The sequence below is a fragment of the Leishmania braziliensis genome, chromosome 26 (assembly GCF_000002845.2).
Source record: "Leishmania braziliensis MHOM/BR/75/M2904 complete genome, chromosome 26".
Classification (NCBI taxonomy): Eukaryota; Euglenozoa; class Kinetoplastea; order Trypanosomatida; family Trypanosomatidae; genus Leishmania; species Leishmania braziliensis.
The window spans coordinates 855,810-879,075 of NC_009318.2; the positions used below are offsets into that span (position 1 = coordinate 855,810).

Here is a 23,266-nt window from a genome sequence, read left to right on the forward strand (position 1 = left end):
TCACACACGCACGCATGCGGTCGTGCACACATCAACGCTCAACAACCAGAGAAGGGAGTTCAGGTTTTCTTTTCTTCTCCTCCTCTCCCTGTGTGTGTGTGTCCGTAGTGGAGCGTGCGTGTCTCCTGCCTCCTCCGTCACCTCTGCATTCCCCTGCATCCTCGGAAAGCTGCATACGTTTACTTTACTGCGAGGTGCACACCGCGCCAGTGACCTCGGTGCGCACGCGGCCGATAATTACCGATACACCTACACACGCCCTATCACCACCACAAGGACAGTGTGTCCATGCCTTCAAGCGACACAATTGCAGTGGACACCGCGGCTGCCCCATGCCAGGCGACTGTGGTAGGTGCCTTCACCATTGCAAACACTGAAGCACCTGGTGTGGAAGATGTACAGATAGCGCATGGCGCCTCACCCCCCGCCCCCGCTGTTGCTGCAGCGGCACCTGAGGGCTCGAAGGATACTCTTAGCTCGAGCACACCACAGCTGAACTGCCAGGCAGCAGTGGTGCGCATTGGCGAGATCTTTGGGGAGTTTTCCTGCAACGTGCTCCGTGCTGATGGTTGCAGCAATGTCTACGGCGCCAAAAATGCTCCTTTACCCACATCGCGAGCGACTGCAGCTTCGCGACTCTTTTCCAAGCGCGGCGGCGCTTCCACACTCTCGCCGGCGGCCGAAACGTTGACCGAAATGGCGGCGGACTGGCAGCACGACGGTCAGCACAAATGCGCTTCTGCTGCTGCTGCTGCTGCTGCCGACCTCTCCGCCCCGCGGGACGCGTCGCCCCGCACGACCCCGGCCTTGACGGCTGCGGCGGTCGTTAATGGCGCAGCGGCATCCGATGTGGGCCCCCCTGTAAACCGCGAGGTGGAGGGTGTACTCCGGTGGGAGCTGCTCATCTACGTGGTTCTACACGAAGAGCAGGGCTGTGGCCCCGGCTCAGCGATACCGCTTGGTAGTCGAAACCAATACCGCGGTGGACACAGCAGTGGCGTTTCTCAACACCGTGGGGATGCGCCTGCAGCACTAGAAGGCGCGCGCGAAGAGGCCGCTCATGACGAGTGTCCCGTGCCGAATGACGCGAGGTTGTACTTCCGGCAGACGATGCCAACGTCGAAACTATCGAAGGTGGTAAAGCTGGAGGCGGGCCAGCGCTATACTGTGCGCGTGCGCTGCTACAGTCGCGTCCATGTGCGCTGGAGTGCGTGGTCGGCACCGATCCAGACCGCCACGATGTTTCCCGTCGAGACACGCATTGCTGAGATTGGCTATGACTATGTGCACTGCACCTGGGACCGTGTGGCGCAGCGTAGCGAGGACGGGCTGACGTGCGAGACGGACGTTGCGACGACGCAGTGGGCGCGCAGCATTCCTGACTTTGAGCTACGGCTGCTGCGAGAGTCTGACATGGCGGAGCAGTACCACAGTACCTTCGAGGCCGGCTGCCGCTCTGTCACCATACGCGACTTGCAGTCTGGGACGCACTACATTGTTCTCATGCGGTACCGCACCGTCATACATACCATGCGGGAGTGGACGGAGGTGGCGCGGCTAGTCACAGCGAGTTCGCTGGAGGTGCGTCTACTCGCTCGTGGCGAGGAAACCTTCACCTTTGCCTGGGACCGAGAAGCTCCAAAGAGTGCTGGGAGGACGCCAGCTGATAAGGAGACTTCGGCCGCCGTTGCCAATGGCTCGGCTTTTGTTCAGGCGTGCGATGACGATGCTGCGGTCGACGTCTTGGGCTATCTGCAGCCACGAATGACCGTGCACGAGTACGAGCTCATCATCGATAGCCCCGGGCTGCACTTTGACCCAATCACTGTACCCGCCTCCGTCCACCAGTACACGCTGGCAGACGTGTTACCGAGCACGACGTACTCGGTCTCCGTGCGCGCGCTTTCGGTGGAGGGGCGGTGGGGCGGCCGCTCCGCTCTGCTCAAGCTGCGCACGGCGGCTCACCCCGTCGTGTCGGTGGCCGCAGTCGGGGAGTCGTTCGCGTCCTTTACATGGTCGCGTGAGGGGGCGGAGGAGCCGCACGAGTCCCAGCTGCAGTACCGCGTGCAGAGCCTCACCTCCGCGTACTACCAATCCGAGACCATTGACCTCGCCCCGCCGTCGTCGACGGCGGTGCATCCACGCCGTCTGCTGAATGTCGAGCATCTCCACGCTGGCAGCGCTTATACTGTTTCTCTCCGCATCGCAATCGAGGGCACATGGGGCATCTGGACGGAGCCACAGCGCTTCACGACCGCGCCGACTCTCGTACTCACCTTTCTAGAGCGCGGCGAGGACTTCCTTACCTTGGACTGGCCCTCCACCAGTCTTGCAGCCGCACGGGAGCCGGGCGATCCCAGCGCTGCAACCGCAGAGCCATTGCCAGTCTACAACATCGTCGTAGTGAAGGTGGACGGCGTTGGTGAACGGACGGCCGTGCTCAACGAACGTGTCACGCGTGACCTCAGCCAGCGCGGCTTCCGCGTCAACGACCTCGAGGCTGACACAACGTACGACGTGCAGTGCCGCACGTGGCAACGCAACCCCCTGACGGGGTTCGAGGGCTGGGGCGAGCTGTCGACGCCAGTGCGGATGTGCACCCTGCAGCCCGTCGCGCTGCATGTCTGGGATGTCGGTGAGGATTTCATTCATGTCGTGTGGCACCGTGGTCTGTCTGAGGCCAGCACGGCACAGGCAGATGTCGCTAACGCCAAGGATAATGACGCAGCGAGTACGTTGACGGAGTGTGACCACCTGAAGTACGAGGTGGTGATGGGGTGCGTGGAGACTGGCGAAGACGCGATGCTGCATCACCACGTGCTTGACACGAGCTACACCGTAACCCAACTGACACCATCGATGACCTACACGATCGCTGTGCGCACCTGTGATGAGAAGGGGCAGCAGGGTTTGTGGAGCCGTGTGACGGTACGCACACTCGCCTCTATCAGAACTACCATTCACGAAATCGGCGAGGACTTCGTGCGACTAGTGTGGCAGCGGTGCTCCGTGCAGCGTGACTCTGATCTGTACGACACGATGGCGGCTGATAGGTTTGTCGCCAAGTACAGCGTTCTTGTGTACGGGCAGGAGCCACTTGGTGTGCCGGTGGTCCCACATACGCAGAGCGGCTACGGGGCCGGAGGCGGCCACTCCGACATTGTCCGCTTTGATGTCGTATCGAGCGAGCACACGTCGTTGCGCGTCGACGGCCTGTTGCCAGACCGCGAGTACGTCGCCGTTGTGCGGGCTGCCACGTCGAGCGGGAAGTGGGGACTGTGGAGTCGCCCGGTGCGATTCCGCACAAACCCGCAGTTCCGCATCCCGACGCACCAACTGACGATTGGCGAAAACTACGTGAAGGTTGCGTGGAGCCGTGGTGGGTCAGAGGCGTCTCAGCTGCTGTGCGCTGCGGAGGACAGCAACAGCGACGACGGAAAGGTGCAGCTTGGTGACTGGACTGTCACTGGACAAGAGCTGCGCATCAGCGGTGTGACGACGCAGTATGCGAGGCAGTACCCGCTCGATGCGGATGTGCGAGAGCTGAAGGTTTGCGGCCTACTGCCGGCCTGCGCCTACACGATTCAGATTCGAGTGCGTGGACGCTCGGGCAGCTGGGGCCTGTGGTCTGCTCCGGCTCCGATTCTGACGCGTGGCACAATCAGTGTCACAACTGAGGAGGTAGCTGAGAACTTTATCACGGTGCGGTGGGAGCGGCGCAAGGTGGCAAACCCGCAACAGTACCCCACCGGTCACGGCATCGCTACGTCGTACCACCTGCGCGTCTACAACACGGATGGGGTGAGCATGGAGACCTTCTTGGTCGACGGCGACTCTCCGTACTGCGTGACGGGACTCCAGGCGAACACGTACTACTGCGTCGAGCTTAAGGCGAACTACAATGATGAGGAGTGGGGCCTGTGGAGCGTGCCGCTGTGGTGTCTGACGATGCAGCCAATGCACATTCAGGCGAAACTAATCTCTGAGGAGTCCTGCTGTCTGCAGCTCACGCGCCCGAGTCGGCAGCGCCGACTGCCGGAGGACGACGGCAACCCATCGACCGAGGATCGCGTCCTTGCACATGGCAAGCTGCGCCCGATGATCATGCTGTGCGTCACGTCGCCGATCCTATCAAAGGCACCATACCACAGCGCTGCCGTCGCATCAGGGCAGGCAAAGACGGCGTACCTGAGCGATGCTCTGCCACCCGATGCCGCCCATCAGCGACTCATCTATCAGACAGAGCTGCTGAGCAGCGCCGAGACGGTGGAGCACACGGTACCAAACCTCAAGTGCAACACGGTGTACAGCGTGTCGGTGCGCACGAAGCTGGAAAGCGGCGAGTGGGGCATGTGGTCCCCCTCGCTTGTCTTCGCCACGATACCGACAACGCGAGTCTCCTTCACCACCATTGGCGAGAGCTTCGTCAGCGTTGAGTGGGTACGGCACTCGCAGGTCGTCCCGCCGCAGATCGAGAACCCAAAGCAGGTGGTCCTTGGCGTCGCTACGATCACCGCCTCACGAGTGCGTGTGCGGGAAAGCGGCGGCATCTACCAGCACACGTACACGGTGGAGGGCGCGATGAACTCGCTGCGCATCGACCACCTGACCCCGGCGACCACCTACATGGTGTGCGTGCAGACGTTCAATGACAACTACGAGTGGGGTGTGTGGAGCGAGGAGCAGAAGGTGCGGACCGTGCCTGGCATGGACATTCATGTACAACATATCTCGGAGGATGCGCTGTGGGTGTCCTGGTCGCGCCGCACCGACCTTCACGTCGCCGGGGACGCCAACACGGCGTTCAACGTCAGCATCTCCGCCCGCGCCTACGAGGTATGCCTCATTGGTGAGGGCGGCTTCACCCACACGCAGAAGATGGACTCGACAAGCCTCTTTTTCCGCGGACTGATGCCGGACGCAGTGTACACCATTTATGTGCGCGCCCTCTTTGCGCAGTCGGAGCACTGGGGACTGTGGTCGGCGCAGGCCCTTCGCACAAAGCCGCGCATGCGCGTCACATTCGGCAACATTGGTGAGCACTTCGTGATGCTGGAATGGCGTCGCCACCTGCCCAAACCAACGGAGGCGGATGTGAGGCAGCGGCTAGAGGACGGCGGCAGCGCCGGCAACGCCTACATATCGGACGAGTCGCTGCAGAACGGGGCGCTTGTGCCGTTGAGCCACAGGGAGACCGGCAGCAGCGTTGTGAAGGCGTCGACATGTAGTGCCACTGGCGCAGCCGTCGTAGCCCGCCAACTACTCTCCATCGCGGAGACAGAGGACGTTGTTCAGCTCTACCGTTTCAGGGTGCAGCGCGTCAGCGAGGCGCACAGCGTGGTCTACAACATCGCCCCTACTGTGAGCGGGTTCTGCCTTCACGATCTGCAGCCCTCGTCGGAGTATCGCGTGTGGGTCTGTGCGAAGGGGCACGAGGGTGTGTGGGGCCTTTGGAGCGAGGAGTCGCGCGTGCGCACGCTGCCGCGGCTGAGCCTGGAGGTGCTGAATATTGGCGAGGACTACGTGCGGGCACAGTGGAGGCGAGGGTCGTGGGAGGGAGTGTGCATGACTGGGGGCGACGGAGCAGAGGTCCGACAGGTCGACGGAGCTGTCAGTGGGTACGAGATCCGGGTACTAGACACCGTTAGCACAGTAGCTGCCGCGAGCACGACGACATTCCGCGAAACCGCCGCAGTGCTTTCTGGCCTACACCTTTCGACGCTCTACACGATCCAGGTTCGGGCTAAGGACACGTACGACGCGTGGGGGCTCTGGAGTGACCCGGTGCCCTTCTACACGCTGAAACCCGTCGCCGTGAGGTTGCAGCGCGTCGGTGAGACGTTCGTTGACGCGCAGTGGTCGCGTGCGAAGCCCCGGCTGCATCCGCAACACGCGCATAATGAAGGTTCTGAGACTGTCAGCGACGTGGCGGGGCTGCAGGTGGACAAGAAGGGGGCGTTGCACCCTGATGAGCGCGTGACGCGGTGGCACGTGCGTGTGTCATGCAATCGCGTCTTTGCCGGGATGCCGCAGACAGACGACTACCGTGAGCTGTACGCTGAAGAGGGGGAGCAGGCGCTCCGTATCGATGGGCTGCTCCCGCACGCTACCTACTCCATCGCCGTGCGCGGCCTCAACTGTGCCGGCGACTGGGGTCACTGGAGCCCGGAGGCCGTGGTGTCCACGTGCCCGCTGCTAAAGGTCGAAGTTGCGATGACTGGGGAGACATTCCTGCAGCTTGCGTGGCGACGGCCTGAAATGCGGAGCGGCTTGACCACGACGGCGGCGGCGGACTGGCACGGGAACGATGAAGGTATTGGTGCGGCTGTGTTAGGCAGCGATAGAGGCGAGGAGGAACGTCCTCAAAGCCAGATGCAGCTTGTAGAGAGCACGTCACACATCATGAGCACGCTTATCTCCCCCGCCGGTGCGTCGTACAGCGAGAACGGTGAGGACGAGGAAGACTACTCTGCGCTGCCATTCTTCCTCAGCACACCGCTCGAGGCGTACTTGTGCTTCCCCTCCAACGCAGAGGTGCATAACTTTCAAGTGACCATCCGCCCCATGCCGACGGAGCCGGCCTTTGACGAGACGGACGAGTCGCTAGTCGACGGCGCACGTGTGTATGAGACAACGCAGCCGGCGCTGCGCCTCGGGAATCTTTTGCCGGGCATTCGCTACGCCATTTCGGTGCGAGAGCAGCAGGCAGATGAGGAGGGTCGCCTTGTCGCGGGGGAGTGGGGCGCACCGTCAGAGGTGGTCTGCGTGCAGACAGTGCCGCCGATGCAGGTAACTCCTCAGGAAATCGGTGAGGACTACTGCCTGGTGGAGTGGCGCCGTGCTGCTGCGGCGTCTACCGCAGACAGCCCTGTGCACGGCGTGCCTTTGATGTCAGCGGAGGGTAAGGCCATGGCGGCAGCAACGATTCCGACCGCCGCTACCTGGATGATGACTGGTTACAAGTCTATCGAGTTCGAGCTCCAAACACGCCGCTTGAACATGGACGGGACGGCACTGCACAACAACCCTCTCGCCCTCGACTCTGTCGTCTCGTTTCCTAGCAGCGTTAACGCGCACCACATCTCAGGCCTCGCCCCCAGCAGCGTCTACGAGGTCCGCGTGCGGGCGAAGATCGAGAATGCGCAGTGGGGGATGTGGAGCCCGGCGATACGCTTCGTGACGCAGAGCCGGCTCGAACTGCGCGTTGATCAAGTGCAGGAGGTGGCGGTGCGTGTCTCATGGTGCCGCCCGCGTGCGGTGCACATGCGCAGCGGCAGCATTAGTCACGTGCAAACGGAGAAGCCCGAGCGGTGCCCAACGATGGGGTCCGCTGAGGGCGAAGAGGACATGAAAGAGGGCGCAACCGGGGATCCGGAGGAGTTGTCTGGCCTCGAAGTAGCGCACCGCACTGCGTTTGCAGAGACTAGCAGCTTGCAGGTAATTCAGGTGGACTATGCGGTGCACGAGTACGAGCTGGTCCTCGAGGGAATCAGTGTCGAGGAGCGACGGTGCCTCACCTTCGTGCAGGAGGTTCAGTCCACCCTCATCGAAGACCTTCAACAGGATCAGCTGTACTGTCTCTCTATCCGGTCTCTCAGCGAGAAGCAGCACTGGTCGCGCTTCTCGACCAAGGTGACGTTTCTGACGCTGGCCTGCGTGCAGGTACAAGTGGCGCAGCGCACGGAGTGCAGCGCGCGGCTGGAGTGGTTTCGGCCACAGCCGGACGTTGGCAAGTTTGTCGAGCTGCTGGCGCGCCACCAGCGAGATACTCTGCACCAGTGCGACGACCGCGAACGACGCGAGCTGCTGGAGATGAAGCGCAAGATCCAGGAGCAGGAGGGGAAGGGAGAGCCCACGATGGTGGGGGTTGGCTGGATAAACCCGGCTGTGCGCGAGGAGCACAACGCTCTGCTACGGGAGGAGGCCACACTGCACTACCAGACCGAGCGCGTCGTAGTGGGTGATGCGAACTGCACCGGCTATGAGCTACACGTGACTCTGGAGAAGGGGGACGTCTGCCTGCCCTTCATCACCGCCATCGAGATGCTGCGGCGACGTCGGCCAAGCGGCGTGACGACAACATCGAGCATGCGGGAATTGATGACGTCAACTAAGCGAAGTTGGCACGTCGGCCCGCTGCTGACAGGCGGCAGTCGCTGTTTCAACGTTGGCGCCGACAACGGCAGCTTTCGAGAACCCAAGCGCGACGGGTCATTCAAGATGCCGTCATCTAGCGCAGTCACCACGGTGAGCCCGCCCGCCACCGCCGCGTCGCCCACCGCCGCATCACCCACCGCCGCATCACCCACCGCCGACTCTGTCACCCTGCTTGATGTGCAGCTGCTCTCGTCCGTGTCGCAGGTCCTCCTACAAGGGCTGAGCCCCAGTGCCATCTTCTCGGCGCGGGTCCGCGCGCGCGGTGTGCCAGACTTTTGGCAGCCGTGGAGCCGATCTGTCAAGGTAGAGACGCTGCCTCTGGTTCAGCTGGACCAGAGCCGCTTTGGTGAGCACTACATCAATTTACACTGGTACCGCGGTGACCCGCTCATGATGGCTGCGGTGGCGCAGGAGGCGGAAGAGTTCTGTCGACTCCAGCGCGAGTTTCACAACTTCACCGAACGCGACCTGGAAGAGAAGCGGAACGCGCTGGGGCCGGCGGCGTTCGCATCGCTGGTGAACCGTCTGCGCCGGCTGCGCATGCTGCGACAGCTTTCCGCGGCTCGCGCGAAGGAGCACGCGGATGGCAAGATGGGGCTGGTGGTGGACCCCTCGTGCCCTGTGCAGGGATTCCAGCTGCGCGTCATTGACGAGATGGGCAGCATCTCGGAGCATTACCTGCCCAACAGCCACTTCCATGACGTCAACACACCACCGACGCTTAGCTTCACCGTGACAGGGCTGCAGCCGAATAGTTTATACGTGTGCTGCCTCTGCCCGCACTATGGCGACGATGTGTGGGGGTGCTGGACGGTGCCGCTCAAGTTCATGACGCATCACATCATCCACCTCGACATGACGTACATCAGCGAGAACTTCGTTGACCTGCAGTGGTGGCGACTGGACAACAAGCCGACTTCTCCGCTGGATGAGCACGATACCCTGCTGAGTAGCCGCTACACAGAGGAGGTGCAGGTGCACCAGCTCCGCATCACACACGAGGATGCTGTCACAGGCCAAGAAGTGCAGGAGTTCCGCAACATGCAGGCCTGCAACGTGCTTCGGATTGATGCGCTACTGCCGGACATGAAGTATACCATAGCCGTGCGGGAGTGGGATCCAAAGGGGGATTGGGGTTTGTGGTCGGCACCCTGTTCGTGCGTCACACTGCCCAGCATTGAAACTGCAGTAACCGATGTGAAGGAGAGTAGCGCGATGGTGTCATGGTGGCGCATGAAGCCTCGAATCGACTACGAGAACGACATGCACGTGCTCGAGGACAGCTCGGAGATAACCGGGTTCTACGTGCGGCTAGAGGAGGTGCCACTGCACACAAACTTTACCGCGTCGCCACCGACGACCACACCTGTTTCAGCCTGCCGCTTGCTCTCGCCGATGGGCGCGTCCGACGCGTGCTGGGACGGTGTAGAGGCGTTATCGCTGAGCATGGGTGACATCGGCGTGTCGAACAACTCCTTCCACGCAGTCGCACGCATGCCCTCGGAAGAGAAGCGGCGGGCTGCCGAGGTTGACGAGCTTGAAGGCACGCTGGCGTTTGGCTTCCAGCGCGGCGGTCCTTTGCCACCAGAAGTCCACCCACAGCTGTATGACGGGCTCGTACCTGACCGCATTGACTGCAGCGATGGAGCAGCCGGGTCGTCATGCCCTCAGCGGCAGCACTACCTGCTCGTGAAGCGGATGACATCCAGCACGGAGCTGCAGCTCCACCTCGGCGACCTGCATCCCCAGTCGGCCTATCAGGTGCAGGTGATGGCAGAGACGACAGGCGGGCAGGTGGGGCCGTGGTCGGCGCCGCACTTCTTCATTACCACGCCGCAGTTGCACCTTTCCACCGACATCATTGATGAGCACTACGTATCACTGCAGTGGGGGCGGCCGCAGCTCGCCCCGCTAGTGGCTCAGATCAGCGGTCGCGGAGGCACCAGCAGCAGCGGCGGCGGCGTAGCAGGGCTCTTTCCGGGCAGCGGTGGCTTTCCCAGCACGGTGGCATGCGGGCGCACCGCGGTGGCTTCAAGCGTGGTGGTGACGTTGCCGACGTCGCAGGTGCTTCACTACGAGTTGGAGGTGCGCGGCGGAGCGGGTCTAGACTTTGTGTTCTCCACCCGCATTGAATCTGCTGCCGTAGACGGTACCTTCCGCGTCACAGGGCTGGCCATGGACTCTGCGTACGTCGCGCGAGTTCGCTCCTTCAACGACGTGGGCGAGGCCAGCTTCTGGTCGCCTGTGCTGACCTTCGTGACACTCAAGCAGCTGCTCGTCTACCCGCAGGAGATCACCGAGAGTACCATCGAGATGAGCTGGGCTCGCACCGAGCAAAACCCCGAACACTATCTGACCTGCGCAACCTTCGACACGGCGACTGGCATGGAGACGAACGCAGCGCTGGCTGCGGCGCCGGTGGTGTCGGAGGCACCTGCCTCAGCCACCACACCGGTGATGCAGCCGGAGCAGTCTGTTGCACGCGTCCGTCCGGCAGTGTGCTTTGGCGAGTACCAAGCCGTCAAGTACCAGGTGCGTGTCTATCACCTCACGGAGCAGGTGGCGCCGCGGCTGCTAGTGGACAAGCACCTTAACGGCAACGTCGCGAAGTTCCTTGTGCACTCGCTCGCTCCGAACAACGTGTACCTGCTCTACGCGCGTGCCATCAACCGCGACGGTGTGTGGAGCGAGTGGTCGGAGGGGCGCTGCGTCTACACGATGAGGCTTCTACTGTCCAGCATTGCCACGGTCGGCGAAGACTTCGTTCGTGTGCAGTGGGCCCGAGATGCTCCGGAGGAGCTGCACTACACACCGAGCGCGGCGATCACCGCCACAGGCGCAGGAGGCCACCGGCACAGCATTGCCGCCACCGCGGTCGGCACGAATGAAGAGCACGAGGAGGATGAGGGGTCGGTGCACGACGGGCATCTGCTGCTGGAGGACACTGTCCCTGCGACGCAGCCGGGCTCGCCGAATAAACTGAGCGCGGACTCGCCGGATGCGTCGCGCCTGTGGCAGCAGGAGCGTCGCTTCCGTCTGCATGACAGACCTGCCGAGGCCGGTGTCGTGTACTGCAGCGCCCGCACATCGATTCGCTCCTTCACCATCTCTGTCCGCCGCTCGGACGAAGCGGAGGGCTACACAGTCGAGGTGCCCGGTCACGTGAGCAAGCACACGCTGCCTGCGCTGCAGCCCGACTCCATCTACCTTATCTGCGTCCGCGCCGAGTACAGGAGCGGGGAGCGCGGCTCGTGGAGCGACACTGTGCGTAGCGGCACCTACAACTTGTTAGCCATGGACCTCAAGGAGGTCGGTGAGGACTACATCTCGGCCAGCTGGCAGCGCAAAGCGAACACGATCCACATGGCATCTCTGCACATGGGCCAGGTGGAGGAGACGGTGTGCTACGAAGTGCGGGTTCGCGATTACACCGACGTCCCACTTGGCGAGGAGGAGGGCGAGGCGGCCCAGCGCCGCGACAGCGAGAGCCGCAGCGTCTTCCTACACGCCAATCAGCGCCATACCTTGGTGCGTGAGTTGCTGTCCAACCACCGGTACCGTCTCTCTGTGCGGCGGTGGTATTGCCCACACGCCGGATTCGCAAGAGCTGCGCTGGCGGCCGCACCAGCGACTTTGACCGCGAAGGCGCGCAGCTCCGCGTCCAACACGGTAGAGTGGTGCAAGAGCAATGGCGAGGACGGCAGCCAAGGTACACCAGATAAGGAGCAGGAAAAGTGGACGACAGGAGAGGTGGAGGTGTCGCCGCTGTTGTCCGCCGTGCCAACAGTGCTGCAGCTCTACGAGCAGACAACCCACATCGTAATGGACGCGCCTCTGCGTGAGTCGATGGAGAAGGCAAAGGCAGCTCCAGGTGTGTGGAGCGACTCTGAGTATGTAGTGACGCTGCGCGACATGGTGTGCTTGGTGGAGCGGGTTGGTGAAGAGTACTTCCAGCTCCGCTGGGCTCGTGACCCCCGCGCGGTACCTCTGTCGGTGCGGCGGGCAATGCCGCTGAAGCCGATCCAGAACTACCAGCTGCGCATTGATGAGCTGGTACGCGATGGGTCAGGAGTGGAGACGAGCCGCAACAGCAACACGTTGCACCTAGACGAACTGATGGCGCCAACGGAGACGTCGTACTTCAACAAGGCAGCAAAGCCAAACACGCTCTACAAGGTGGAGGTACGGTGTTGCATCGAAAATATGTGGGGCCAGTGGAGCCGCCCGGTGTACATTATCACGCAGCCGTGCCTGGAGGTGGAGGTAAGCCGCATTGGCGAGGAGTGTGCGACGATCACCTGGCACCGACCTCGCGAGCCCCTGACACTGCCTGACGGTGAGGAGGCGGTGATTGGGGATGAGGAGGAGGCGGATGACTCGTATCAGTTGGAAATCGCTGGAGTGGGCTTCAACTATCAGATATCCAAACGTTTTAAGGCATCCCGCTCGAGCTACACAGCGAAGCACCTTGACGCGGACGCACTCTACTCGGTGCGTGTGCGCGCCGGTGACGGACTTCGCCACCCTTGCAGCCTGTGGAGCGACACCATCTGCTTTGCCACGTTAAAGCCGATACAAGTATTCGTGTCAATGCTGACCGAGCAGTTCGTGCATGTGGAGTGGTGTCGGCCTTCACAAACGGTGGGGGAGTACGCGGAGCGACTCGAGCAGCAGGCGGGGGCGGCAGCGGCGTCGTCGCTGACCTTCGCCCCAAGCGCCGTCTCTTTGCAGTCGCAGCCGCAGCCGCAAGATGACAGCGGCGAGAGCACCCGCGGCGCACCCGTTTCAGCCTCGGCATTGGCGCCGCACCCGAGCGGCGCTGTTCAACTCGGCAACCCCGGTTCTCTTGCTTTCCACTTATGCGTCTTCAACACTCGAGAGACACCATCTGTGGCTGTGGTGGACAAGCAGTTCCACAAGGATGCATCGCACTACCGCTTAGGCGGGCTAGTTGCCGACACACCTTATGTCATCATTGTCCGTGCCTGCTGCGAGGCCACCAATGACTGGGGTCTCTGGAGCGAAGAACGTACCTTCCGCACTCTGAAGCTCCTGGCGCCCACGGTGTCGAGTGTCGGCGAGACATACGCGGTGCTGGCGTGGGAGCGGAACGAGTGCGATTCGCGCAACGCCGGCGGTGGTTCTGTAGGTGCCGCTTTAGGCGTACCGACGCTACCGACGAAGTATCTCCTGGTCCTCCGCTCCACGCTCTACGGCCCGTTTGAGCGCGAGATATCGGCCGAGGAGTGCCGTACCACGGCGACGCCGATGCAGGAAGGGTACTTGGTTTCCTCGTACCGCCTGCCCCAACTCCAGCCGGGAACCGAGTACGCTGTCGCTTTGCAGCCCTGCTACGGCGGTGGTGGCGACTGGGGCTTGTGGTCGCAAGCGGCTACTTTCACGACGCTATACCCAGTGAAGCTGACGGCGAACAGCATTAAGAATGCGGTAGACCTCAGATGGGGCCGCTGCCGCCCGGCGCTGGCCGTTGGCTTTGTGGAGGACGTCAGCTTTGCCGAAGGGGGTGCAGAGGGGCCTAGCAATAGCAACCCCGCTCCCGCATCACAGGTCCCCGCGGCGGCAGCAGCCGCTCTCCCAGCAGCTGGCAGCCACACGGCGACCGGCGCGATGCTCGTCGGCTCTCGTACTGTGTCGCGCTACCGGCTGGTGGTGTACCGCGAGGCTGACCTGGCCGCCTTGCACCAGTCCGGGTCATCGCTGGAGGGTAGCTTGGTGCAGCAGCCCCCCTCCGGCTTACTTGTCTGCCCTAACATAACACCCGGTCAGGAGCACCATCTTGGCGAACGCAGCAGCGTCACGGTATCGCACCAGAGCAGCACTCTGAAACACCGGGAGCAGCAGGATGTGCTTACCATCCACACGCCTGCCCAACTTTACAACAGGCTTGACGATCCCTTCGACCCACTGATGAGCGCTATCCAGACGAAGATTCCAGACATGGATATGGCGGCACTTACGAGCCTCGATGGCACCACGGCGCTGCCTTCGCCGTCCAAGGACTCGCTCTTCCGGAGGCAGTACGATGTGACGGACGCTGCAGTCTCAACGGCGCCGCTCAGTCCACGCAGCCAGGCCAATTTTACCCAGGGAGGCAATGCTGCCCTCGCCGGGGCATGGTCCACTACCTCCTCCATGCACGAGCACATTGAAGGGCTCACGCCGGACACGTTGTATGTGGCGCGCATCCGCGCAATGGACCTCTTTGGGTACTGGGGAACACCGGTGGAGGTGCGGTTTGCGACACCGCCGATGGCCCCGACGCAGGTTGCGCTGCGGCGCGTGAATGCGCAGTTTTGCTCCTTACAGTGGGCTGCTCCAGAGGCGCCCGCTGACGAAACGGAGGCCGCCACAACTCGTAGGCGCTACCGCTATGTGATTGATCAGTGTTTCCTGCAGGCCGATGGGCCGTCGTCGGGCGTCAGTACCTTAGGCGGCGGTGGCGGTGGCGCGAGTAAGCGCAAGGCGGGTGGGGCAGGGGCAGCGATCGGTGCCACGACCACCATTGCGGCGGCGACCTGGCACGTCATAGACACCGTCGAGGATGCAAACGTCTGTGCTGTACGCATCAGCGGCCTGCTCTCCCGCATGCGATGCCGTGTCAAGTGCGCGCGCCGCATTTTACCGGCGTCCGGGAGCGACACAGACAGCGGCGCAGGTGCTACGGTGCCAGACGAACATCTCGGCCCGTACAGCGACTACTCGGAGGCTGTTGCGGTATCCAGCGGCACCCCGCCGGAGGGCGTGGTGGATCCACATATCACGATGCTGTCGCAGAATGCCGCTACACTTGAGTGGCTGCCGCCGCCGAAGCCGTCCGAGGCTGCCACAGGGCGCTACACCCGCCCCGTCTACCACGTGTACCTGGCCAATACGACAGACCAGCCGTACCCTGTGCTACTCGCGACAGTGCACCGGCCGTCGTACATTCTGACGAACCTGACGCCGTCCACGACCTACACAGTGCAGGTTGTTGCCGAGAACACTGACGGTGTGAGTTTCCGAAATCCGATTCTGCGCTTTCACACGAAGTCAGAGGAGGACAACACCGTCTCCCGGCACGACGAGGGCGGCGGCGCAAGCAGCGTGGCCATCTCCACTGCCCCCCCGCTGGCCGAGCTCGTGCCGTTCCATGGCCCCCGCGCCGCACCGTCCGACGACCACGCCGGTTTTATGGACAGCGGTGTCGACGTCGCTGATATTCCAACGGCTGTGCAGCAGTCGATGAAGTCTCCAACCCCGCCGGCTTCTCGTCGTCGACGCGGCAGGCGCGGTGGCTCATCGGGGCGGGCCAACGTGTCGAGCGCAAAGCGAAAGGCAATTCGTGGACGAGGCCCTGCGAATAAGCGGGGCACGCCTGGAGCGCCCGGCAGCGCAGCCGGAAGGCGCAAGCATAGCACCCGTAGCCTTTCCTCATCGAGCTCAGGCGCTAAGCAATCCAGCAGCGTGGCGGCCAAGCAGGCGGCAGCTGAGACACTCCGCGAGACACGACCATCAGGTGGCAGCTTCCTCCCTCCACTAGCGAAGACCTTTTAAGGTCTCCCCCTTCCTGCCCCCCTTTTACCCCCAGAAAGAGCAGTGGAGCGTGTGCACTCCTCTGTGAGTGTGTTAGATTATGTTGGTTCGCTGCAGACTGCGTATGAGTGTCACTCCGTTCCTGTTTTGCTTTCTCACGGCTGGACCCAAACCCAATACTTTGCGTGCCGCTCGCACCCTTCTCGCACTCCTCTTCTCTTCTCTTGGCCCTCTCATGCCATACGCGTTCTCTTTTTCTCTCTGCACCCCCTTTTGCCCAGCAGCACTGCTGCTTGCTTCTGATTCTTCTTCTCCTTGGCTTTCCCTCACCCGTTCTTTCCCAGGGATGGGGAGGGGGGGGTCCTCCGTGGGCTCCTCGCTTGGCCAGACGCACATGCGCAGCACACAGAGCAGTTCTGCTGACCACGGTGTCTCTGCACATCTACCGTGGGAGGAGCCGCTCTTGGTACGTTTGGTGCCTCAGCTGTGCTTGGCTCATCAAGAAGGGAGTGAGATGTCTGCGCGCGTGTGTGCATATGAGTTTTTTGTCTCTGGGCTTTGTGCCCTTCTCCAAGGGGTGCTGGAAGCCAAGTGCACGTACTTCTTGGAGATACGCGTGTACACCACCCCTGCATCGTACCTGTTGACATGGGTCACCTTCTGGCAGAGGCGATCCGTGGGCGCGAGTCCTCGTGCGTGCGCGTGTGGTGTGCAGGTCTGTGTGCTGCGGATGCTTTACTACTCGGCTTTCGCTTGTATGTTCGACTGCGGCGTACTCTCAGCCTTCTCACCCTTTTTCCTTACAGCGACATCTGACGTACGCGTGGTGAGGAGTTGCACTGGATAGGCGTCCCTCCCTCGCTCTCTTATCGTTTTCGCTCTTTTTCTCTGCAGCCCAAATGATGTACATTGACTGAGTTGGTGGGCAACGGAAAGAGGAAAGGCTTCGCCGCTCACACTGTGGTGCCACACTGCCATACTCTTTCGCTCCCGCCCCCCGCCACCCACGTGCTGACACGCAGGGAGACACTTGGCCCGGTGTGTGTGTGGGTTTTTTTTTTTTGTCTTGAATAACTTTACAAGATGCATACACATATAAATATCTCTTTGCAAGTATACATGTGTCCATCTCGAAGGTACGTAGAGGAGGGGGAGGAGGAGGCTGTGCAATGCCCTTACGGTCCCCCCATGCACCCTATCATACGCGGGCACGCCCACCCGCCTTTGCAGACTTCCCCTCCCCTCCCTTCCTTTCTTTTCCCGAATTGGTGGCGGGTCTTTTTGCCTTCTCGTTGTCTGTTGCTCTTACGCTTTGCTGCTTTGCAAGTCTCTTTTCCCTCCCTCTCTCTGGTCGCTCAGCTGCATCTTCTTTGTCCGTGTGTAATGAGTGCCGTTGACGATGGCGATGTAATGCGGAGCCAAACACCCTCTCCTTCACTTGATGCTCTTGCACGAACCGGTTGTGCGAGAGGTGCAGCATAGGGTGTGAAGTATGAGGGAGAGAAAGGGAAAGGCTTTCGAGCGCATCATGTATATCCAGAGAGTCTTGTATGTGAAGCGACCGGCTGATCACTCCCTCCGGTGACTGTGTGTGTGCGTGCGTGCATAGGTCTGTCTTCTGAGATTGCAGCTTGGCGGTTTCGATCGATGTGCGAGCGCTCTCTTTTCCTTCAGGCTTTCACTTTTACTTCTATTGTTTGCCATGTACAGCGGAAGTTCTGCGCGTGTCTCTCTGCCCACGCCAATCCCCACCCCTCTCAATGCCCAGAGCAGGTACAGCAACTGGATAGATGTAAAGGTGATATGCAGTAGATACACCTGCCTGCAAGTGGCGCCATGGTCGTGTCTAAGCATCCCAGAGGTCTTGTGATACGCCGCGGATGACAGAGCGCGTGACGGCGGGGGAAGCAGTGGAAAGGGGCAGCCCATTCCTCACGTCATTCACTTGCTGTCCATGCAGCCTCGATGCGCCGTGCGACCGAGCTACCAAGTTATCGCTGAAGGCACAGCCTAGAAGAAAAGTATGCAATCGCGTACACCAGTCTTCAAGTGAGCGGGGGGTGTGAGAGAGGGGAGGGTCTGCTGATACCGCAAGCGCAATGGCACCTCATCATGTTTCCGTGGCCGTCTCACACGCCGCTTTTCATTCTTCACAAGACTGCACGTGTCTCGCAGCGCTCAACGTGGATATGAATGCCTATGGCTGCTGCTTCCATAGTCGATCTCTTTTTCTCTCTCCCTCTCCTCTCGCCCCGCCAGCGCGTCTCTCGTGACAAGCGGCGACTCGCTCCCTCCACCGCCGTGTGTGTGTGTGTGCGCGCCCAATTGCCATTGCTTCTCTTCCGCAACTTCCCCTGAGCAATCACGCGCCCGTTGGCACTTCTGCATCAGAGAGGTCCCCTTACAATCAAGTGAGCATTGAAAGAGGAGAGCGCTTCAACACAGCACCCAAACACCCGGACGCGCGGCAGTTACCACGCCACAGAGAAGGAGGGAGGTGTGCTCCAACGCCTGTAGCCACACGCCCCCTTCCTCTTCTTCAGCCTTTGACTCATAGAGGTAAAAGGAGAGCACACGCCCATCATTGGGCTCATTCCATAGAAGGCAGAGTGCTTCCACACGCTCCCACCTAAAGACGCCTACCCGCACACGCCGGAAGCGCAAGAGAGAGGGCCCTCAGCGTGTAGCGTGCGTGGGCAGGCGTGTCTGTGCGCTTGTCCTAACTTGCCCGTCGTGAAAACCGCCTCACATTTCAACGTGGACGGGATGAGCGATGACCTCTTCGACATCTTCAACAACGATGCACCGCCGTGTGCGCCAGCTGATGGGGCGGTGCTGGAGGTAGGAGATGCATCTGCGCCGTCGTCAGCCTTACTTGGTCCTCGGAAAGGCTCTCTGACCTCGACGATTCCGTCGATGCGCCTTGCTAACACCGACAGTATTCCCACACTACCCTCCGCCACCTGCTCATCGACAACACCAGCAGCGTCACCTCTGCTTCGGACTTTGCACCCATCGTCTTCGGCACCTCCGGCACCACCTAGCGCGGCTACCGTATCGGGCGCTTTGCTCTCTTCAAACTCTCTGCTGCAGCCGGCCTCTCTCCTCGAGCGTGGTACTGCCTTTTCATTGCCGCGCAACAGCTGTTCGACGCCTTTGCTTCTACCAGCGAGCGCCACTGGCGGTGTCACGGTGATCAAAGCTGTCTCCTCACCATCTACAACTTCGACTGCGGAGAGCGGACTTCGATTCCCTCACGGTGATGAGGGCAGTACTGCGGCAAGAGACGACATTGGCTCGAGACTCACACCCGCACCACCGCCATCGGCGGTAATCACGGAGCCGCTCAGTCGCATCCGCGTTCGCCGTGCTACCGTCAGCCTTGAACAGTTCAGTGTGCGACTCGCTGAGTTTCCATTCGCCTCGTTTGACCTGTTTCGCAGCATGTCGCGCCGCAGCGACGAGGCGGTGGCCCGCACTTGTGTTGGTGTTGTCACGCGCAAGTCAGATCCGAAGCAAGGCACGACGGCCACCCGCTCCTCCCGCTACGCTGTGTTGACACTTTGGAGCATGGAAAGCATCTCGCCAGCGCCAGAGACGGAACTCAGCTTTCTGCTCTGCGGCAGCGCTTTTGATCTTCTTTACAGCCACTTGGTCATTGGTGCAGTTGTGGCTCTGAGCAACGTTACACGGTGCGCGCGTCGAGGCTCTGCGCCGTCGCACGACGCCGACGAGGTACTGCTGCGCGTGGCGAATAGCGAGGCTGTGCGCCAGCTGGGCTTCGCAGCGGACCTCGGCACGTGCGCGTCCGTGTCTTACAAGTCGAGGGAGCGCTGCCGCGCCATGGTGAACACGCGGCGGTCACAACACTGCGTCTACCACGTCGCAGACCTTCGCAAGGCTGCGCGCGGCGGTGGCGCTGTAGACCAGGACCGTAACTTGGCACATGGCTCGCGAGGCACCAGCGCATCGTCTTTGGGAGCTTCGGCATCTATGAAGAGCAGTGCCCTCGCCACGTACCCTACCCTCTCTGGGGCGCAGCAGCGGCTCGCCGTTTCGGCATCAGGAGGTATTGCGCAGCGGTCAGCAGGCCACCACCCTGCAGGCGGTAGTAGCCGTGCGTCACACGGTAGTGGTACGGTGGCGAACAGCAGGCTGGCTGCTTCCCAGCAGATGCTTCGGCAAACATCATTTTTTGCTGTGCACGGCGTCACCGGGCTGCCTGTTGAGGATCCCGCTCTCCGAAGCGGTATGAACTCAGCTGCCTCCGGTGTGTACGGCGGTGTGCAGGCTGGCTCACCCTTGGCTCTGCGGCAGCATGTTGGTCTGCGTCCCGCCGCGAGCTACCCTTCAACGCAGGCACTTGGGGTGACGTCGCGTGGTCGTGAGGTGCTGGAAGCTGCCCGGCAGCAGGCCATCCACCACGCGGAAGAAAAGCTTCTGCACCAATCACTGCGCTGTGGGAGAGCCCCGAGCACTACAGGGGAGGGGCAGCCAAATCAAGGACGTACTGGCGGCGCCGGTAGCAGCAGTGGTGACGCTTGTGGTGTGTCTTCCCGCGTCCCGAATCACAGAGCCGAGGGTGTTCCCTCTTGCAAGAACACGAGAACGCCGTCGACCGCCGGGGTACCGAAGCGTGCGCGCAGGGAGCTAGCGCCGCCGTCTTCACTCGCACCCTTCAAGGAGAATCTGAGCTCTGCGTGTTCTTCGGTGGCTTTCTCTGAACCCGCCACCTCAACATCCATCGCCGCCGCTGAGGCACCTGTAAGCGGGGTGGATGGTGGTCGAGTGGAGGCACTGCGGCAACAGTTCCAGCCTCTGCGTCGCGGTGCACCGGCCCCCTTCACTCCTCTTACAAGTCACGGCGCCGTACACGCCGTCATCACGTCGACGCGACAGAGGGACTACCGCCGCAGCGTTGTCATGTCAGGCGTCGGCAGCACCGGTACTGGCGCCTCTGGATCGCAGAACGCGTTATTCCGTGCCGCGGCCAAAGCTGCGAAGGACCTCACCAGCAGCTCGATAGACAGCACGAAGTCGCCCCCTAAGGTGTCCATGGGTGCATCAGCGAGGTTGCACGATGCCGACGAGGACTCAGGATCTGCTCTCACGCTGCTCGGCTCGTTGGCGGACGGCATCCACAGTGCACATGATCACCTGCGCAGCGAAGCCGACCGGCAGCGGCTGTTCTCCTTTGTGGACAAGCAAATCACAAAAGAGAAGGCCCTGGAGGCGCTGGAGGCGATCACGGAGCAGCAGATCAGGGCGCACTACTGCTATGTGTGCCGCTGCTGGTACGGGCAGCCGCCGACGACGTGTGTAGAGCAGCTCCACCGTATGGAGCTGAAGCCTGCACTAAAGAAATACATTAAGTGCGAGCACTGCAACTACAAGACGTTTGTAATTGGTGGTGACGAGGCGAAGGGGTGGAAGGTATACCCGCGCTGTCCGCGCTGCCATCAGTCGAGCTTCTGGGTCCGCGGCGACGCGGCATTGCGAGTCGCTGCTGTGGTGGAGGAGCCACCGCCATGCTGAGAGGAGGGGCCACCGCACAAAAGGCGTTTCGAAAAGCACACACGAGAAGAGCAGAGAAGACAGTGACCCCGGTCACGTGCCGTTGAACTTGCTGCGAAGATGTAGAGAGGAGCCCCACATGGGCGACTCAGCTAGGCACAACGCTTGACTGCCACACCTTCCCACCCATCTGCAGTGAGGGCGAGGCCGTCTACGCAGCAACCAGGGGCAGTGCGATGAATTCATATGGTTGCTGCCCTTATAGGTTGAGCCACATCTTCTCAATCTCCCCTCAAGAGTCTCTCGCGCACTCTCTCGCTCTCTTTTGCCTTTTATCACCGTCACTGCCTTATTCTTTCCCTCCCTGGGGCCCACCCCCTCTGTCTCGTCGTGCCTCTACATGCTTCTCGTGATGGGTGACGACGGTCACGCGCGCAGTGGGTGCGTGCTTGCTTCTCCGCTCCTTTCTCTGTTGTATACACCCATACCTGCATGTGTGCTGCGTGACACGGCATCCACTAACCCATTTCTTATCTGCGCTCTCTGAAGTGACCCCTCGTCCCCTCGACGAGACGCTCTTCGGTTTGTGGCGCGGTTCCCTCCACTATACCTTCCGCCCCTTCTGCGACCGGTGCGCTTCTCGCCTCGGCAGCCATGTCCATTGTTGTCCCCCAAGTCGCACCGAAGGCGCACACCGTGCCCACCTTCTCCGGTCCCCACGGCGCCGTCGTGGAGCGCATCAACCGCATGATCGCCTCTGGCAACTTCGACGTCTTCTTCACCGCTCTCAAGGGGTTTCGAAACGGTTTAGTCTATGGCACCCGCGTCCGTGCCCCGCACGCCCTCGTGCTGAACCTGGTGTGGAGCAAGTCCCCGTACAGCTCGATGCCTGCAAAGATCCTCAAGGTCACGAAGACCCACGCGCTAGGCCTTGGGTATAGCTCGGCCACCTTCGCCGTCATACGCGGTATCTTACGCAACCTGCAGGGCACTACGCATGCGTGGCACAACGCCTTGGCGGGTTTCGTGGTTGGCTGTCTCTTCTGGGGTGACCCCAGCAACGGTGTCCACGTTCAGATGATGATGTACATGCTTGCTCGCATCGTGTGTGCCCTCTACCACCTGCTCACCTCCACGTGCGTAATGTCGATTCCGCCAGTGGCGTACCGGCTGTACATGGGCTGCCTGTGGTCCCTGGCCATCATGTTCCTCATGTACTCCCCAGATAAGCTGCAGTCATCTATGGCGCAGTCCTTGGAGTACATTTTCAAAGACAGCGGCAAGTTCAGCAGCTGGTACGACCTCGTCGTGGTCAACTCTGTTGACACTCTGTAGTGAAATCACCGGGGGTGGGGCGCATTTGAGTGCGGATGTTTCGTAGATTTTGGCGCTATGAGAAGTGGCTAAGAGGAAAGAACGAGGCGGGTCACCCTCCTGATTGCCTTGAGGGCTCTACAGACGTTAAACGGATGAAGGGGTGGGGGAGGAAGCCGTGTAGTCGTGAGCGAGAAGAAGAGTCAAGCGGAGCAGAGTAAGGAGAGCGCTTTCATAGCGTGCTGGCATCTTTGCTTGGTGACCTGTTTTCGCAGACTCACTCAGGCGACCCCTCCGTCACCCCAGGCATATGTGGGATGCTGCGCACGCACTCGGAGGCCGCCACCTCCACCGCCTCTGACCCTTTCATTGGGGACCAACTTGGCGTCGTTTATGGTTGAAGCTCCTTTGACGTCTGTCGACCCCCCCCCCCCCCCCGGTGCACTGCCTCTCCCATTCTCTACTTTTCACACACCTCCATCTCTTGTCTGACTCTACCGGTGGTCCGTGTGTATGGAGTACGTGACTCGCGGTCTCACCTCTCGCTCTTTGTCTCCGCGCACATGTACAGAGCATCTAACTCACTTTTTAGTGCTTCAGTGCTCAGCTCTTCTTCAGCATCTCGTCTTGCTCGTGTATATATATATATATATATATATATACATATATTGCATGCGTGCATCTCTCGTGGCAGTTGGCTCTCCCTGTGAGTACTTGTGTCTCTCTCCTGCTTCACTCACACTCACCC

At 61.3% G+C, this 23,266-nt stretch overlaps 3 protein-coding genes across 3 annotated transcripts; all 3 read left to right on the forward strand.

Annotated features, from left to right (window-relative positions):
* Nucleotides 1-288: 288 nt before the first annotated feature.
* LBRM_26_2310 (conserved hypothetical protein) lies at nucleotides 289-15,711 on the forward strand (the record flags this gene model as incomplete). Its single annotated transcript, XM_001562411.2, has 1 exon — nucleotides 289-15,711. One exon carries the CDS (start codon nucleotides 289-291, stop codon nucleotides 15,709-15,711), a length of 15,423 nt encoding a protein of 5,140 aa, XP_001562461.2.
* A 2,745-nt stretch (nucleotides 15,712-18,456) lies between these two features.
* On the forward strand, nucleotides 18,457-21,225 carry LBRM_26_2320 (conserved hypothetical protein; the record flags this gene model as incomplete). Its single annotated transcript, XM_001562412.2, has 1 exon — nucleotides 18,457-21,225. One exon carries the CDS (start codon nucleotides 18,457-18,459, stop codon nucleotides 21,223-21,225), a length of 2,769 nt encoding a protein of 922 aa, XP_001562462.1.
* A 633-nt stretch (nucleotides 21,226-21,858) lies between these two features.
* On the forward strand, nucleotides 21,859-22,539 carry LBRM_26_2330 (putative peroxisomal membrane protein 4; the record flags this gene model as incomplete). The annotated part of the gene is made up of 1 exon (XM_001562413.1): nucleotides 21,859-22,539. One exon carries the CDS (start codon nucleotides 21,859-21,861, stop codon nucleotides 22,537-22,539), a length of 681 nt encoding a protein of 226 aa, XP_001562463.1.
* Nucleotides 22,540-23,266: the final 727 nt, after the last annotated feature.